General features: G+C 46.8%; 1 protein-coding gene across 1 annotated transcript in view; it reads left to right on the top strand.

Annotated features, from left to right (window-relative positions):
• PLEKHD1 (pleckstrin homology and coiled-coil domain containing D1) overlaps positions 1–17951 on the top strand; it is a 35591-nt gene extending 17640 nt beyond the window's left edge. Inside the window, exons 7-13 of the mRNA XM_012781165.3 lie at positions 10160–10254; positions 11728–11821; positions 13609–13787; positions 14349–14481; positions 14850–14994; positions 15613–15762; positions 16046–17951. Coding sequence (XP_012636619.1) covers positions 10160–10254; positions 11728–11821; positions 13609–13787; positions 14349–14481; positions 14850–14994; positions 15613–15762; positions 16046–16215 — 966 coding nt within the window. The 3' untranslated portion in view covers positions 16216–17951. The remainder of the gene's footprint in view (positions 1–10159; positions 10255–11727; positions 11822–13608; positions 13788–14348; positions 14482–14849; positions 14995–15612; positions 15763–16045) is intronic.
• The last annotated feature ends 400 nt before the right edge of the window (positions 17952–18351 follow it).

Genomic DNA, 18351 nt, shown 5'->3' with positions numbered 1-18351 from the left:
TTCATTATTGGAGGGGTGCTAACATAAATGGTAACATGTTTTTAATTTCAAATTCCACTTGTTCATTGCTGGTATATAGGAAAATGATTGACTTTTGTACATTAACCTTGTACCCTGAAATCTTGCTACAATTGCTATTAGTTCCAGGAATTATTTTGGTCAGTTCTTCCAGATTTTCTATATAGACCTGCAGTCCCTAACCCCCCAGGCTATAGACTGGTGCTGGTCCATGGCCTGTTAGGAACTGGGCTGCACAGCAGGAGGTGAGTGGTGGGTGTGCAAGCAAAGCTTCATCTGTATTTATGGCTGCTCCCCATCGCTCACTTCGCTGCCTGAGCTCCGCCTCCTGTCACATCAGTGGCAGCATTTGATTCTGTATTATGGTGAGTTGTATAATTATTTTATTATATATTACAATGTAATAATAATAGAAATAAAGTGCACAATAAATGTAATGCACTTGAATTATCCTGAAACCATCCCTCCCCCTCCCACCCTGGTCTGTGGAAAAATCGTCTTCTGTGAAAGTGGTCTCTGGAGCCAAAAAGGTTGGGGACCACTGATATAGATGATCATGTCATGTTCAAATAAAGACAGTATTATTTCTTTTTCTCAGTCTGTATACCTTTGATTTCCTTTTCTTGTCTTATTGCATCAGCTGGAACTTCTAGTGTAATGCTGAAAAGCAGTGGTGAACGAAAATCCTTGCCTTGCTCCTGGTCTTAGAGGAAATGCTCCTAGTTTCTCACCATTAAGTATAATATTAAATGTAGGGTTTTGTAGATTTTTTTTATGAATTTGAGGAACTTCTCCTTTATTCCTCATTTGCTGGGAGTTTTTTTAATCATCAATGGGTGTTGTATTTTGTCAAATGATTTTTCTGCATCTGTTGGTAAAATTATGTGATTTTTTTTTCTTCTTTAGCCTGTTAATGTGATGCATTGCATTAATTAATTTTTGAGTATTGAACCAGCCTTGCATACCTGGAATAAATCCCACTTGGTTGTGATGTGTAAGTCTTTCTACACATTATTAGATTCAATTTGCTAATATTTTGTTGAGGATTTTTATATCTATGTTCATGAGAGATATTGGTCTGTAGTTCTATAGTTTTCTTATAATATCTTTGTCAGGCTTTGGTATTAGAGTAATGCTAGCCTCATGTGATGAGTTAGGATGTATTTCCTTCACTTCTATCTTCTGGAAGAGATTGTAGAGAATTGATATAATTTCTTCCTTAAATGTTAGGTAGAATTCACCAGTGAACCCATCTGGGCTTGGTGCTTACAGGTTTGTTTTTTTTGTGTTTTTTTTTTTATTTCAGCATATTATGGGGGTACAGATTTTTTTTTTTTTTTGAGACAGAGTCTCACTTTGTTGCCCAGGCTAGAGTGAGTGCCGTGGCGTCAGCCTGGCTCACAGCAACCTCAATCTCCGGGGCTCAAGCGATCCTTCTGCCTCAGCCTCCCGAGTAGCTGGGACTACAGGCATGCGCCACCATGCCCGGCTAATTTTTTGTATATATATGTTTAGTTGGTCAATTAATTTATTTCTATTTTTGGTAGAGACGGGGTCTCGCTCAGGCTGGTTTCAAACTCCTGACCTTGAGCAATCCACCGGCCTCGGCCTCCCAAAGTGCTAGGATTACAGGCGTGAGCCACCACGCCCAGCCTGGGGGTACAGATTTTAAGGTTTCAATAAATGCCCATTTCCCTCCCTCCCCCCACAAGTCTGAGTCTCCAGCATGACCATCCCCCAGATGGTGCACATCTCACTCATTATATATGTATATACCCACCCCCCTCCCACCTGCCCAATACCCTATTACTGTAGTACCTATGTGACCACTTAGGTGCTGTTCAGTTAATACCAATTTGTTGGTGAGTATATGTGGTGCTTGTTTTTCCATTCTTGGGAAACTTCACTTAATAGTATGGGTTCCAGCTCTAACCAGGAAAATATAATATGTGCTATGTCATCATTGTTTCTTAGAGCTGAATAGTACTCCATGGTATACATATACCACATTTTATTAATCCATTCTTGGATTGATGAGCACTTGGGCTGTTTCCACAGCCTTGCAGTTATGAATTGTGCCGCTATAAACATTCGAGTGCAGGTGTTGGTACTTACAGTTTTGAAAGGCTATTCACTATTGGTTCAATTTGTAAAAATTAAATATAGGCCTATTCAGATTGTTTGTTTCTTCTTATGTGAGTTTTGACAGATTGTGTCTTTCAAGGAATTTATCCAGGTTATCAAATTTGTGGGCAGAGAGCTCATAATATTCTTTTATTATTCTTTTCATGTCTATGGTATCTGTAGAGGTGTCCCCTCTTCCCTTCTTCCATTCCTAATATTAGCAATTGGTGTTTTCTCTCTTTTTTTCCTAGTTAGCCTGGCTAGAGACTTATGGATTTTATTTATCTTTTCAAAGAACCAGCTTTGGTTTTGTTGATTTTCTCTGTTGATTTTTTGTTTTCAATTTTGTTGATTCCTGCTCTAATTTTTATTTCTTTTCTTTTGCTTACTTTCTATTTAATTTACTCTTCTTTTTCTAGTTTCCTAAGGTGAAAGCTAAGATTTTTAATTTCATCTTTCTTCTTTTCTAATATATGCATTCAGTGCTATAAACTTCTCTCAAAACACTGCTTTTGCTACATCCCACATTTTGATGAGTTATAGTTTCATTTTTATTTAATTCAAAATATTTTGAAATTTCTCTTGAAATTTCATCTTTGACTCATGTGTTATTTGGAAATGTGTTATTTAATCTTTAAGTATTTTGTGGATTTTCCAGTTATGTTTCTGCAGTTGATTTCTTTTTCTTTTCTTTTCTTTTTTATTTTGGCATATTATGAGGGTACAGATTTTAAGGTTTCAATAAATGCCCTTTCCCCTCCTCCCCCCTCTGCAGTTGATTTCTAGTTTAATTCTACTGTGGCTTAAGAGCAGACATTGTATGATTTCTATTCTTTTAAATTTGTTAAGGTGTGTTTTATGGACCAGAATATGTTCTATCTTGGTGGATGTTCCTTATGAGCTTGAGGAAAATGTGTACTTGAGAAAAATATGTAACCTGCTGTTGTTGGATGAAGTAGTCTATAGATTTCTTAGTCAGTGTGATCTGCCATAACAAAATACCATAGACTAAGTAGCTTATTATTTTTTTTTTTAAGTTTTACAAAGGTTTTTAAAAACAACAACAGCACATCAAGGCATTTGGTTTGTAAGTAGCATTTGTTTTACATTTCAGGCCATGAAGATGCTCCAGATGACTTTGGAATATATGAATTTGTTGCTTTTCCAGATGCTTCTGGTGTTCCCAGGGCTGGTTTTCCTAGTGGCTGATTAACCAAGAAGTAGTATTCTGCTTCATCAGAGGTGTAAGCAGCATTCATTTAAACACTTGGGAAGTGTGGTCAAGGACTGCATTGCCCATGACTGCATTAAGCAGTGCTGACTTACTCCATAGGGAATGACATTGCCGGATCTGGGGTGAAAGCATTTTTCTCTGCCTTTATGAGTAAAGCTAACACAAATAAAAAGGTTGTGCCAGTTCATAAACATTCTCTACCCAATTATCTCAGTGAAGAGAGAACTAACTAGGTTGAAGGTCAAAACAACTGAACAAATAGAGGATCAGGAACCTCTGGTTTAAACCCTTGCATCACTTGGGTGACTGCAGCCCATGACTTCACCAAACTCTCTCTATTCCTCAGTTTCCCCTTCATGTCCCCTTCATATCTCTTGATGACATTGCAAAGACATTTGATCATACCCTTGAAGGTACCTCATGCTCTACAGAAGCAAGTTACCATATAGACCCCAAATAAGTAGGTATACACCTTTATTATTACCCTAAAGGTGCATGAGATGGAGCAGGAGTGAGGGGGAAGCTTTTATGCAGTTGAAGTCATTTTTTCAGTCTGGGAGAAAAACACTTTCAAAGCAATCAGTTTTTAACAGACATGCAGAATGTTTCTTTGGGCTAATCAGCTCATTAACACTTTAGTAGATTTCAGTGGGTTTGTTTTTTCCTGTTATTGCCCAAGTTATAAAGTGTTCATTTTCATACCTCCTCCTTGTACTAAATTCAGAACTCCTTGAGGGCAAGGACTACATCTAATTATTCCTTGTGGTTCTAATGCTTAGATCAGCTCATTGTAGGTACTCAGGGAAAGTGAGATTGAATGAATCAATCATCACACCTCAGGGACCCTCTGTCTTACCAGGTATCATGATAAAAATGTAAAGTTAAAAATATCAGGCCTTTGGCCCCTTAAAGTTCATAAACAAATTAAGGATGTGTTCCTATATTTCAATTCTACTTTATAGAAACCCAACACAAACTAGCTTAACAGGAAAAAAAGAATGTGGGCAGGGGACAGAATTTATTTGTCCTAGGCAGGTTACTTCTATTAATAGTTTTAGGAATAGCTGATTCTAAGATCCAAGGGTTTCCCACAAAAAATCTGTATCCTGCAGATTAGTTCTCTTTCTATAACCTACTATTGGGTGGCTTCATCCTCAGGAATTTCTTTTTCCATGTGAAAGCCCCTCACAGCTCCATGTTTACATCCAGTTGTAGCAAAAATAGAGCTTTTTATGCCAAAGGTTCTAGCAAAAGTCCTAGGAGTAATTCTCAATGCTTTTAACTGAGTCACCTGCCCTTCACTGAACCCATTATAGTATATTTGAATAGGCCTACATCACATGCCTGCCTCTGGATTTGGAAGTGGGTTGACCCCATCCAAATCATATGGATTATAAAAAAGTAAGGGAAGGTTGTTCACCAGAGGAAAATCAAGTTGCTGTTACTAAAAGGGGGAGAAGATATTAGGCAAGAAAAAACCAACACATGTCCTCCATAGAGGAGATGTCCTATACATCAGTAATTATATGGTAAGGCTAGGAGTGATGCCTGTCTTAAGCGCTTACAGCCAAAGATTAGGTAGGAGAAATGGACCACTTCAAGGATAGCTGTCCGCAAACACCTTCTAGGAGGAAACCTATGAACTAGGCCTTTTGGATAGGTAGGATTATGGTAGGTGAAGATGAGGAGGCCTTTCAGATATGTAGAAAGGCATGAACAAAGGCAGGAAGGTAAGGTTCCTTTAGAGATTTTCCAAGTTTGCTGGGAACTTTTGGGAATTAAATCTGGAAATTTGGTTGGGGGCTAGATCTATACATAGTCTAATAAGTGCTAATCCTTTATGCAGATTTCTTCCATATATGATCTCAAAAAAGAGCAATTTTGGCAGGCACCAGGAGTAGGATTACTCTTCCCATGTTACCGATGGGGCAAATGAGGTGTGGTGCAAGAGATGCCTGCTGGGAGTCCACCCTCTTGTGTCCAGAGACAGAACAGGACAAGAAGCCCAATTTCTGCCCTCCAGCCCAGGACCATACCCCTCCCCACATCCACAGTAAAAATAAAACCTGGGGTTGGAAATCACCAGGACAGCAACTGTGGCTCAGCCCCAGGGCCAGCCTGAGGACACCTTTGGAGGAAACTGTGGGAACAACCATATAGGCAGAAAGAAGGTATCTGACTTGCATAATGGCTAAGAGCAGAGACTCTGGTGTCAGGTCTGGTTTTGATTCTCAGTTTCATGAGTTAAGGTGTTACCTTGGGCAGATTATATAACTTCTCTAAGCCTTAGTTTCCCATCTGTAAACAAGGTTAAGAACAATACCTACCTTATAGGATGGTTCATGAGGTTTGACGAATATTGCATATTAAGAACTTGGCATTCTCTTCCTCTTCCGGTCTGGTCTCTTCCTTGTCTGGTCTCATCTCCTCTTCTTTGTCTGGTCTGTTCTGGTTTCATCTCCTCTTCACCATCTAGTCTGGTCTCCTCTTCCTCATCTGGTCCAGCCTCTTCCTCGTCCAGTCTGGTCTCTTTCTCGTCCAGTTTCATCTCCTCTTCCTCACAAGGTCTGGTCTCCTCTTTCTTGTCTGGCCTGGTCTGGTCTCTTCTTCCTCATCTGGTCTCATCTCCTCGTCTGGTCTAGTCTCCTCCTCCTCGTCCGGTCTGGTCTCCTCTTCCTCTTCTGGTCTGGTCGCCTCATCCTCATCTGGTCTCATCTCCTCTTTGGTCTTGTGTCCTCTTCCTCATCTGGTCTCATCTCCTCTTCCTTGTCTTGTCTGGTCTCCTCATCCTCGTCCAGTCTCGTCTCCTCTTCCTCATTTGGTCTCCTCTCCTCCAACTGAGTAACTTAAACAACAGAAATTTATTTTTCACCATTGTGGAGATGGGAAATTCTAAGATCAAGGTGTCAGCATGGCAGGTTTCATTCTGAGGTCTCTTCTACTGGCTTGTAGGTGGCTGCCATCTCACTGGGTACTCATATACTCTCTTATCACGCATGCCTGGGGAATGAGAAAGAGCAAGCTTTCTGATGTCCCTTATTCTAAGGGCACTAATTTCATCGTGAATATCCTGCCCGTATGACCTCATTTAACCCTAATTACCTTCCAAAGGCCCTATGTCCAAATACTATCATACTGAGGGTTAGGGTTTCAACATATGCATTTTGATTAAATACCAACATTTAGTCCATAACAGGTGTCAATTATATCCAGTTGATTGTTGGGGCTATTGAATCCAACCCATGTCCTTACTGATTTTCTGCCTGTTGGATCTATCGATTTCTGATAGATGGGTGTCAGTTTCCAATTATAATGGTGTATTTATCTATTTCTCCTTGCAGTTTATCAGTCTTTGCCTCATGTATTTTAATGCTCTGTTGTTAGGCATGTGCACATTAAAGATTATATTTTCTTGAAGTATTGACACCTTAATCATAATATAATACTCCTCTTAATCCCTGATAACTTTCCTTGCTCTGAAGCCTTCTCTGTCTGAAATTAATATAGTTATTTTTGCTTTCTTTTGATTAGCATTAGCATGGCATATATTTCTCCATCTCTTTACTTTTAATCCATCTGTGTATTTATGTTAAAAGGGGGTGTCTTGCAGACAGCATATACTTGGATCATGTTTTCTGATTCACTCTGACAATCTCCGTCTTCTACTTGGTGTGTGTAGCATGAATGAATAGAATTATAAGAAAAAATCATACTGGCGTTTTTAATGGAACTGTAAATTAATTCAGAAGACTCTTTACTGTATTAAGTATTCCCCATCAGGAGCCTATGTCACTGCATTCTTTTCAAGAGTATAGTACCTGTAGTCCTAGCTATTAGCTATTCAGGAGACTGAGGTGGGAGGATTGCTTGAGCCTAGGACTTTGAGGTTACAGTGAGCTATGATTGCGCCACTGCACTCCAGCCTAGGCAACAGAGTGAGACTCTGTCTCTCTTAAAAAAAGATAAAAAGAACATAATTAGTCTTTTTGAAGAGTAGGAATCATGTCCTGTGAACTGTGGTGAACAGAATTGTTTGGCTTACAGGAAAGGAGACTTAGGGACACAGTAGCTCTTTCAAATACTGTGGGAAAGAGAGATTGGTCTTGTTCTATGGTCCCAAGGGGGAGAAGTCAGACCCACTGAAGGAAGTTATGGAGAAGGCAGATTTGGGCTCAGATGAACCTGGGAGTCGAAATGGGTTGCCCCCACCCCCCAAGGTGTTCTTGAACACCTTGGAGTGGCCAGGTATTGGCTGCTGCCCTTGGTTCTGCTAGTCTTCTATTTTGCTAAAAGCTGTTCACTGGCTCTTATTTTGCTCCCTGGGACCCATAGGCTTCATAGCAGAAGAGATGGGCAGGGGAGGGTGTGGCTGAGATGGAGAAAGGCTAGGGGAATGAGACAGCTGCTGAAGGGAGAGAAGGTTTGGATAGGACAGGATGCCTTAAGGGGTTTTGGAGGAAAATTTTGCTCCATAAATGAGATATAACCCTCTCATTGGAGCCCCACAAAGCCTTCAACAAAATCTTCCATCATTCATCAATGCTTTTGTATTTGTAGCTTTCAGAGAGAGCAGCAATGCTGAGCCTGGCAGAGAGGGTTGAGCCTGTAAAGGAAAGTTTTTTAGCAGGTTGTTCAGGGTTGAAAGGGGCTGTCTCCTTACTGTGAGAGCCATTGGGGCAGAACTTGGATTATCTCTGGGCAGGAAAACAAGCAGGGCTCTCAAGCATCTGGTGAAGACCTGATTGTTTTTAAAGTTCTTTGACCCTGGAGGGCTCTGATTCATGGGCACCTGTTTCTCTGACTCTTTCACAGAGCAAAGAATGCTGCCCCTCAGGTATAGTTATTGCCTCAGGTAGAAGAAGCATCTCAGTGTGTAAGCCTGGGACCACCAAGGGAGGGAAGGGATAGAAAAAGCCAAATGATTGTTCTGCCTTATTATTTTCAGGTTGTTTAGTTTCACTTTCTGGTTCTTGAGTCATAGTTGGGACCTGCTGGCATTGTGAGGTGTTTAAATGCTAGGGAGGGAAGGAGTGGGATTTTAATTATTTGCTCTCCCCTGTTTTCAACTACAAAAAGATATCCCAGTGTAATATTAAGTGAAGGGAAATATTTGCATGCTGAAGTGTTGGAGAAAAGGACTTTCCAGGGAGAAAGAAGCTGAGGTTGTTGGTGTGGGGGTGTCCTCCAGCTAGGTCTTAGGGGATCATTTTTGAAGCAGCAGAAGCCTCGAGACCTGTAAGAGCCAGGTGCCTTTGTGGGTTTTCGGGTCTAACTCAGGGATGCTTGCAGCTTGTAATTTCTCCAGGCCCCTAAACAGCCCTGCCATAGCAGGCAGGGGCCACCAGAGAGAGGGGATAGGTCAGGTTTGTCAAATTGGAGGCTATAGATAGGCTTATCATCATTATCAATAACATCGTGTGTCTGCATATGATATTGCAGTGGGGTAGGGTGGTATCTGCAAGAATAAAATTTTAATTATGTCTATATTGTGTCTTTATGTGCTTTATCATGTACAGACACACATTGCCATGGCTGGGGAAGGGAACGTAGCATGTCACACAGTGTCTCTTAAAGACGCCTGCCTGGAAGTAACACGTTTCTGCTTACATTCCACTGGCCTTAGCCATGGCCCACCCAGCTTTAACAGATGCATTAAGCAGATGCACTGTGGCCATGTGTGTGCCAGAAAGAGCATCAAGTACCAGTGAGCTGTCCTGGTGAAGGCATTTGGTAGACCTGAGGGCAGTTTGTAACTGGTGATCCACACCAAAAGTGCCAATAATGACTAGAAGGGACAGAGATAGCAACTCTCTGGGTAAGAAGTTTAGGATGGAGGTCACGGGGTTTGAAAGCAGCCTCTTCCCTCTCCCTCATATTTTATTCCTTCTTTTCATCACTTGAAAGTCAACAGCAACTTCTCCCTGGTGGGGTTTCCATTATCCTTGGGAACAAAGCCCCCAGATGAAAATGAGAGTGTAAATTGGAGCTGGTAGATGAGAAAGAAAGTGGATGTGGATGTAATGTCTCCCCACAGTGTAAAACATATAGGAACAAAGCAGTTATTGTCACTGAAAGTTCAGCACTTGTCCCCGAGGCCTCATCACAAGAATGAGAACAAGTGATCTGAGGAGAATGAAAGGGGGATTTATTAATTTGCTAGCAAATGAGGAGAGTGGCCGGCTCCCATCTTAAAGTACCGTTTTCACTTTTCTTTTCTTTTCTTTTCTTTTTTTTTTTTTTTGAGACAGAGTCTCATTTTGCTGCCCAGGCTAGAGTGAGTGCTGTGGTGTCAGCCTAGCTCACAGCAACTTCCAGCTTTGGGCTCAGGCAATCTTCCTGCCTCAGCCTCCCGAGTAGCTGGGACTACAGGCATGCGCCACCATGCCTGGCTATTTTTTTCTATATATTTTTAACTGGCCAATTAATTTCTTTCTATTTTTAGTAGAGATGGGGTCTCACTCTTGCTCAGGCTGGTTTTGAACTCCTGACCTTGAGCAATCTGCCCGCTTTGGCTTCCCAGAGTGCTAGGATTACAGGCATGAGCCACCGTGCCCGGCACTAAATGTGTTTTAAATGGGCCAAGTTCATCACAGATTTGGGGTTTGTTGAGACTCTGTGTCATCAAGTGGGGCCAGGGCCCTTCGGGACTTAATTCCAAGTCTGATCCAGCATATACCCCAGACTGTGCTAAATCCTGAGGGTCCCTAGGTTAGAGTGGGAGGTTCCTGATCTCAGGGCCCTTTGCTGCCTGTGACTTTTCTTTTCCTTTCTGATTCTCTTCAGGAGCTTGAGCGCCTTAACCAGGTTCTGGAGGCTGAGAAGCAGCAATTTGAGGAGGTGGTGCAGGAGCTGAAAATGGAGCAGGAGCAGATCAAGAGGTGAGCATGGTGCCCTGGGATGGCAGTGAGATGGGGCACTCCTAGGTTAGAGCACTCTAGAACAGGTGCAGAGCGCACTTTCCTGGTTAGGCCTGGAAAGGCCTCCACCCAAGAGATGCTATAATAATTGACTTGGTTTGGATCCATATTCCCAATGCTCTAGGCATTGGGTGTGCCCAGAAGAATCTGTAGACCAATCCCCTACAAATGAGTCATTTCTGCCCACTGGAGCATGAGGCATGGTGAGTGCAGACAGGCATTCCTCCAAGCAGCAAAGCCCTCCTGTCTCCAGGAAAGCTCCAGAATCAGACAGGAGCAAGCTGGCCTGGGGTTCTGTTGGCCAAGACCCCAAACCTTCTGTGTCTTTCCTGCACAATCCTTCCACATCTTGGCTAATGATGTCCTTAGGGACCTTTAGTCTCATGTATTGTTTGCAAATCTAGTTGCATGTTAGTATCATCTAGTTAATTAGAATCTCTTGACAGTAGGGCCCAGAGATCTATATTTTTTAAAAAGCACCCCAGGTGATTCTGGTGCAGCCTATCCAGGAATTTGGAGGCTACCTCTCTGAATAGTGTTGACAGTGGTGGCCATAATCGTCATCACGATCATTATCATCATCACCACTCATCATCAGTGACAACCACCTTATAAAATTTTTCTTGCAACCACCTTATAAAAGGGAGTCAATTAGACACGTATTTAGGGGAGGGAAAAACTCAGAGAATTTTCCCAATTAAATAGCCAAGTACCTACTCAGCTTCCAGAATTGTGCCAGACACTAGAATGGAAGATAAATCCCTTTCCTTGAGGACCTTATGATCAGGTTGGGAAAACCAGACTCACACTCAGGAAGCATTAATGCCATAATATATAAACAAATGCTAGAAGGCATAGTGTACATTTCCTGTGTTCCAGGAATTAAGATATATACATAGTCCCTGTGGGCTCCAATAGATGTTAGGTTGAGCTGGGCCTTGAAAGGTGAGTAGGATTTCAAAAATTGGGCAGAAGGGAAAGACATCCTAAGCAGGATGAGGGGAAACCAGTGTAAAAGCCTGAGGTGGCCAAGGTTCGTTAAGAAGGCAACAAGGAGCATGTTACCCCAGAGCAGGGACTTAGACATGTCCCATGTCAGAGTGGATGTGGGTTCTAGCAGGTGCTGTCCAAGGAAGGTGGGGTGCAGCTGGGGTCCCTATTTCTCCAGTGCTTCCATCTGCCTCTGGGGTAGCCCCAGCTTTATCCTGACAGATGCATGTGCACCTGGAGCAAGCGACAGCCCCACTGGGCTGGGGCTAGGATCTCCTTTCAACCCCAGGCCCCTACAGCTGCTGTCAGAGCCCAGCCATGCAGAGGGACTGGCCATCCAAGAGCACCTCTGAGCTCTGTAGGGAGGTGAAGCCCAAGCATTTCTGTGTGCAGAGGAGGCTGGGAGAGGTAGACACTGCCATACCCAGCCCTTTGTCCCAACAGGGAGCTGGAACTGACTGCAAGATGCCTCAAGGGTGTGGAACAAGAGAAAAAGGAACTGAGGCACCTCACGGAGTCCTTGCAGCAGACGCTGGAGGTGAGGGGCTGGCTGGTTGGGCCATGTGATACTGGTTTTGCCAACAGTGTTTCCCCAGGGAGTTATCTGCTGGGAGAACGAGCACGAAGGGGCACTGACCTAAAGGGTCTCCAGCTGATATGTGAGGCCTAAAGCAGGACGTGGCTGCTCCCAGACCCAGAAGGGCAAGTTCAAGCTTGCCTGTGCCCGGACCATGGCCTTAGGCCATTCACCTTCTCAGTGCTTATATTTTTATACTACATGGAGGACTGATTAGGGTGGGCAGTGAGGCCTCCCACCACTTCCTTCTTGTGGCTTCTTCACTTGGCTGCTCCTGGGTGAAATTGAGCATGAAGGAAAATCAACTGCCAGGTCACCTCCATCTGATACTACAGACACTGAGGGAGCGGGGGAGGGGCCGTGTCAAGGACAAAGTGCAAACACCTTAGCATGGCAGGCAAGTGTGAACTCTGGCCCCAACCTCTTCTCCCTCCCATTCTACTCCCCCTCAGCTATCTCTCTACACCCAGCACAAAGACCCAACCCCTGCTCCAAGCCACTGAGCTCAGGTGCCCCGAAGAGGCCAAGCTCTTTCATGGTCCATACCTTTGCCCATACTATTCCTTCTGGACAGTGCATCCTTCCCACCTCTCCTAGGTAGGTATTTGCTCTGCACTCTGAGCCCCATGCATTTTGTATATCTGCTGTGGGACTTGACACTCTAGGTGTGTTTTCCAAGCTGTGAGCTTCACTGGACTGTGTCTTTTTTTTTTTTTTCATATAATTTTTTATTTTTTTTGAGACAGCGTCTCACTTTTTGCCTGGGCTAGAGTGCCGTGGCATCAGCCTAGCTCACAGCAACCTTAAACTCCTGGGCTCAAGCAATTCTACTGCCTCAGCCTCCCAAGTAGCTGGGACTACAGGCATGCACCACCATGCCCGGCTAAGTTTTTTTTTTTAATTTTTTTTATTTATTTATTTTTTTATTTTGGCATATTATGGGGGTACAGATTTTAAAGTTTCAATATAATTTTTTTAAATAAATATAGTTTTTAGTTGTCCAGGTAATTTCTTTTATATTTTTTAGTAGAGACAGGGTCTCGCTCTTGCTCAGGCTGGTCTCGAATTCCTGAGCTCAAACGATCCTCCTGCCTCGACCTCGCAGAGTGCTAGGATTACAGGCATGAGCCACCACGCCCAGCCTGGACTGTGTCTTAATGGTTGCTCCAAGCCCAGCACCTCAAGTGGGCCTGGCACATGGTGTGTGACCCATGTCAATTGCCTTGAAGGCTGCAAGTGTTTCTAGTCTCCGTTGACCGACTGGAGCCTTGTTCGTAGTACCATATTTGTTTATCTTTCTGTGTTTCACATCGTGGAAGGTGATTCCCATGAATGTTTTCAACTCTAGGATTCCTGTGTAGTGCAAGATCCCAGTCTGATAAATGGGGAGAACATCTAAGCCTGCTCATGGGCTGGCTTCCATTGGGTGTTTTTCACATAAGCCCAGTACATCCCCTCACTCTCCCCTGGAGGTCATGGTGCCCCTGGGCCTTGGGACCCAGTTCTAGAAGGTGCTTTCTCCACTGGAAGCCACACAGGGCTCCTTTCTGATTCCCTCCATGGAGGAGTCACCTTGCCTGGTTGTGAGGAAGACCTTGGCCTTTCACCTCAGGAATGAAGACATTTCAGCTGTCACAGAGGATTGAGAGAGACTTAGATCACTGCCTGGAACTGAAAGGTGGGTGAGGGCAGCCATGATGGAGAACCTAAATTAGGCTCTTTCTTTTCCTTTCCTCCTGCCATACCAGGAACTCTCCATAGAGAAGAAGAAGACCCTGGAGATGCTGGAAGAGAATGAGAACCAGTTGCAGACACTGGCCAGTCAGAGTGAGCAGCCCCCTCCCAGCGGGGGTCTCCATAGCAACCTCAGGCAGATCGAGGAGAAGATGCAGCAGCTCTTAGAGGAGAAGCTCCTGGCTGAGAAGCGGTGAGCCTGAGCCCCCGAATCCATGATCAGCTTCGGGGTCTGGTAACCTTCCTCGAACTGGACGACTGGACTCTTGGGTTCTAGCTGGCACTGGCCAGATAGGTCACTCACTTCCTTTGGCCTAGGATTCCCTTTCCTCACCAGGCAAATGGGAAGGCAACTTCCCTACCCAAAGCTGGCTTGGTGATTTTCTCTTGCAATGGTGTGAACCATACAGGGTCACCGGGTCCTTGTAACGGTGCTTTGTGGCAGGCTGAGCAGGTTTTCTCAGCCCTCTTACATGTGAGGAAACCGAGCCTCAGAGGGGTGGTGTGACTTTTCTGAGGTCACAGAGGTAGCAAGCTCTGGAGCCAGAACTCCATTCTTCTGAGTCTAAGCCGAGGGCTCCCGTCACTGAGCACAACATCCTCGCATCCCCTGGGTGCCTGGACACAGGAAGTCTTGGGGCTCACGAAGCCTGGGGCTCGGCTTCTCCAGCCAGGTCTCTAGGTGGGGCTGCCCTGCCATTGGCCACGTCTTTTGGCAGTGAGCATTGAGTAAGTGCCTCTTCTGTCCCTGCAGGATGAAGGAGAATGAGGAGCGCTCCCGGGCCCTGGAGGAGGAGCGCGAGTTCTACTCGAGCCAGTCCCAGGTGCTGCAGAACTCGCTGCAGGAGCTGACCGCAGAGAAGCAGCAGGCCGAGCGGGATCTCAAGGTACGGCCGGGCCTGCTGGGAGCAGCTGGTGCTCAGGGCCCTTCCCCTCACCTGGAGACTTCCCTCACATCCCTGCACTTTACCTGGTAGCTGCCCGAATTATCTCTGCCCATCTAACCGGAAGTCTAGGTATGGGGCTGGAGCCACCACAAGGGGAAGCAGCGAGTCTGCTGCATTGGTGACAGATGCCTGCTGGGTGCAGGGGCAAGTGCAGGCCACCTGGTTCAGGGGTGAGACAGGGAGGCAGGATGTAGTAATTTCCATCCAAGCCCATTGACTAAGGTGACCAGGGAAGGCTTCTGGGGTAGATGGCACCTGCTCCCAGGACCTGACTGCCCCCCCCCATTTCCCTCTCCGCTCACCCTCAGGCCGAGGTCAAGATCCGCATGGACCTGGAGAGGCGCCTGCGCGAGGCAGAAGGGGCCTTGCGGAGCCTGGAGCAAGGGCTCAACTCCAAGGTGCGGAATAAGGAGAAGGAGGAGAGGATGCGAGCTGATGTCAGCCATCTGAAAAGTAAGCTCTGCCCGCCCGCCTGGCCCCCAGCCCTGGAGCTCAGCCCCAGCCCAGGGCAGGCCCTGGAGAGCCCAGAACAGGGCCTGGTGTGCATGGGGTGTCCCATAGAGATTTGAGGGATTTTTGTTTTTTGGTTTTTTGAGACAGAGTCTTGCTCTCTTCCCTGGGCTAGAATGCTGTGGTGTCATCATCAACCTCAAACTCATGAGCACAAGTGACCCTCCCGCCTTGGCCTCCCAGGGTGCTAGGATTCCAAGCCTGAGCCACCTCCCCATAGATATTGACGGGGGTTCTTCTCCAGACCCGCGCCTGCAGCGTCTCCTTGGCACTGCTTCATTTTGCCTGCTGGATCTGGGTGGGGGTCAGGGGTGTGGAAAGCCTGGAATTTCTTTCCCTTTTCACAAGCTTAGAACTCTGTTCTCAACAGACCTGCCCTGAGATGGCTGCAAATTATGGTTTGAGGGGCAAAGGGTGACCCTTCAGCAGGTGGCTCTGGTCTCTCAAGGGATGAGGTTGACACGTTTCCCACTCAGCCCCACCAGGATCCTGGGGAAGGGAGGGCCAGAGCTGGGGGAAGGATGCAATTTCGTGGCCCCCTTCCTGGCCCTGCCGCCACAGGGTTCTTTGAGGAGTGCATCCGGAACGCCGAGCTGGAGGCCAAGATGCCGGTCATCATGAAGAACTCGGTGTACATCCACAAGGCGGCCACTCGCCGCATCAAGAGCTGCCGCTTCCACCGGCGCCGGTCCAGCACCTCCTGGAACGACAGTGAGTGTGGCTGTCTGCAGGCCCGATGACGTGGGGTGGTGGCAGGCTGTGGGTGACAAGGCAGGAATAGGGCAGGGCAGGCAGTGAGAAGGGTTGGCCCAGCTTGGAGGCTGGACAGTGTGGCCTCAAGCCTGGCTCTGATGTCCTTGGGAAAATGGGGGCACTCTCAGGGCATCGGCTTCCTGGAAGCCCACAGGTAGGAGGGGCTGGGAGGAGCTCAGCAGCACGGAGGATGGGAGCAAGGCTGGGGACAGCCAAACCTTGGTGGGCCCTGTCTCCCCAGTGAAGCCGTCCCAGTCCTTCATGACCTCCCAGCTGGAAGCCAACAACATGGAGGAGCTGAAAGAGGTGGCCAAACGGCTCAGCAGGGACCAGCGCTTCCGGGAATCTGTCTACCACTTCATGGCCGCCCAGCCCGGAGCCCCCTCAGCGCTTTCCCGGGGTGCAAAGTGATGGGTGCTCTTCCCCTGCCTCCTGAGCTTTCCTCTGGGCCCCAGGTTGAGAAGGGGCGGCAGAGGGAGGCCCAACTCTACCTGGCTCCTTTCCAATGAGGCGCCCCTGGGGACCAGCCTCACCCGTAAAGGACAGGGACACCCTCACTCACCCCCACCCCAACCCTACCCTTGGGTCTATGCCCGGTCCCTGCAGGCCCAAGCTGGGTACTGCCTGGTTGTCGTGGCGAGGTGAGGACCAGGCCTGGCTGGTCCTGGAGGTGTTGTTGGTTGGGGGGTGGGCAGGGCAGGAGCTGTCTGTCTACCCTGTGTAGACAGGTAGGGGCTGCCCTGCTGGGCGGAGACTGCAGCCCTCTCTGGTGCCCACCACACTTCTCTGTCACTCTGCCACCCAGCCCCTGATCCTCATGCCACCCTGCCCCTGGTAAGGCCCTCCAGGTGGGCCTTACTGCCCCACCTTGACACTCCCTTTCCCCCGGCTTCCCAGGCCCTGTCTGCTTTTGACACACAGTGAGGCCCCTCACTCATACCACATGGGGGGTAGGGAAGAAAGGGACCTAGGACAGCAGCCTCTGGGCTTATGGCACACATACTGTTATTCCTAAGGCTGGGCCCTGGCTTTGGGGCCTCCTGCTACTGTCCCTCCCCCTCAGGTAGGCTCACCCACATACGGCCTCAGCATCCTATGAGGGTGATGTGATCCTACCCATGGCCCTCCTGCATACACACCTAGGCCCTGGGCCCTGGCTGGGAGCTGGGGCCTGCGAGGTCAGGAGTGAAAGAAAGTGGCTCTGGCTCCTGCATCACCTACTCCTGGGGGGTCAGGGATTCAGCGTCCCTGCAGCTGAGAGATCACAGATGTCTCCCTCCCAGCTTCAGTGGCCTTGCTGCCTCCTTTCCCTAAGAGGCTTCGCCCAGTGAGGCAATGTGATCATGCACCCTGCAGATGGGGGCCCGGGCTGTGATGAGGCCAGAAGCCAGTGGTCAGCTCAGGTTATTAGAGACAAAGCTGAAACACCAATCTGCAGCTTTCGTGGAAGACCACCCTCACGGGAGTGGAGGGCTGCAGTGTGTGTCCCTCCCCATAGTCTGCCCTGCCCTTCTCCTTGCAGGCCCACCCTCCAAAGCTGCCTGAGTCGGTTGGCCTTTTCAAAAATGAGCTCTACCTGGGATCAGGGTGCCCTAGGACACTGGTGTTATTAAAGGTGCTGATTCTCTACTGCTTGGAAAACCAAGATGTTCTGAGAGATGGACAGATGGCTGCAGGGCAAATCCCAGCCTGTTCTGTGGGAAGAGGAACACTGCTGCCTCGGAGAACACGTGTACGTCTGCTGCTAGGCTAGCCAAGTCCAGGCTGGCTGACCTGCTTAGGGCTGCCTGGTGAAACTTACCTCCATGGTCCCCTCCAGGGGCAGGTGGACTTTGATGGCTTCATCCAGCCTTTGCAGAATCTAGCTGGAGTCAGGGGTGAGGCACTTCAGAATCAATGCATTTGAAAGGGCTTAGTCTAAATGTAAAAGCTTTAAACATATATAAACCTGCATAAACCTGGTACTTGTTTATCTAATATGTATGACGGATGAACTTTGAAATGAGGGGGAAGATTTATAAAAACCAAGATTCTTGCTTTTGTTTTTAAAGAATTAAATTAATAATGGATTGCTCTTGGAGAAAGATCTTTTGGAGCTTTTCAAAAGCATTTGTTTTTCCTGGGCAAGCCATTAATCAGAAAGAAAAGTACTAGTCTTAGTCCATTTTGTGCTGCTATAACAAAATACCTGAGACTGGGTAATTTATAAAGAACAGAAGCTTACTAGTTCACGGTTTTGGAGGCTGAGAAGTCCAATGTCAAGGTGCTGCCATCTTGCAAGGGCCTTCCTGCTGCTCTTGCTGCATCATCCGAGGGCTGAAGGGCAAAGAGAGGGCAAGAGAGAGGAGCCAAACTCATCCTTTTGTAACTAACCCACTCCCTCAATAATTAGCCTGCTCAGAACCCTGATGGTCCAATTACCTCTTAAATGTCCCACCTCTTAATACTGGTACAATGCCCATTAAATTTCCACATGAGCTTGGCAGGGGACAGACATTCACACCGCAGCTTTGCTTTTCCATGCACATTCACCAATCCCAAATTCCT

The sequence above is a fragment of the Microcebus murinus genome, chromosome 6 (assembly GCF_040939455.1).
Source record: "Microcebus murinus isolate Inina chromosome 6, M.murinus_Inina_mat1.0, whole genome shotgun sequence".
Lineage (NCBI taxonomy): Eukaryota > Metazoa > Chordata > Mammalia > Primates > Cheirogaleidae > Microcebus > Microcebus murinus.
The sequence above is the reverse complement of the archived record's forward strand: the minus strand, read 5'-3'. Positions and strand labels throughout refer to the sequence as shown.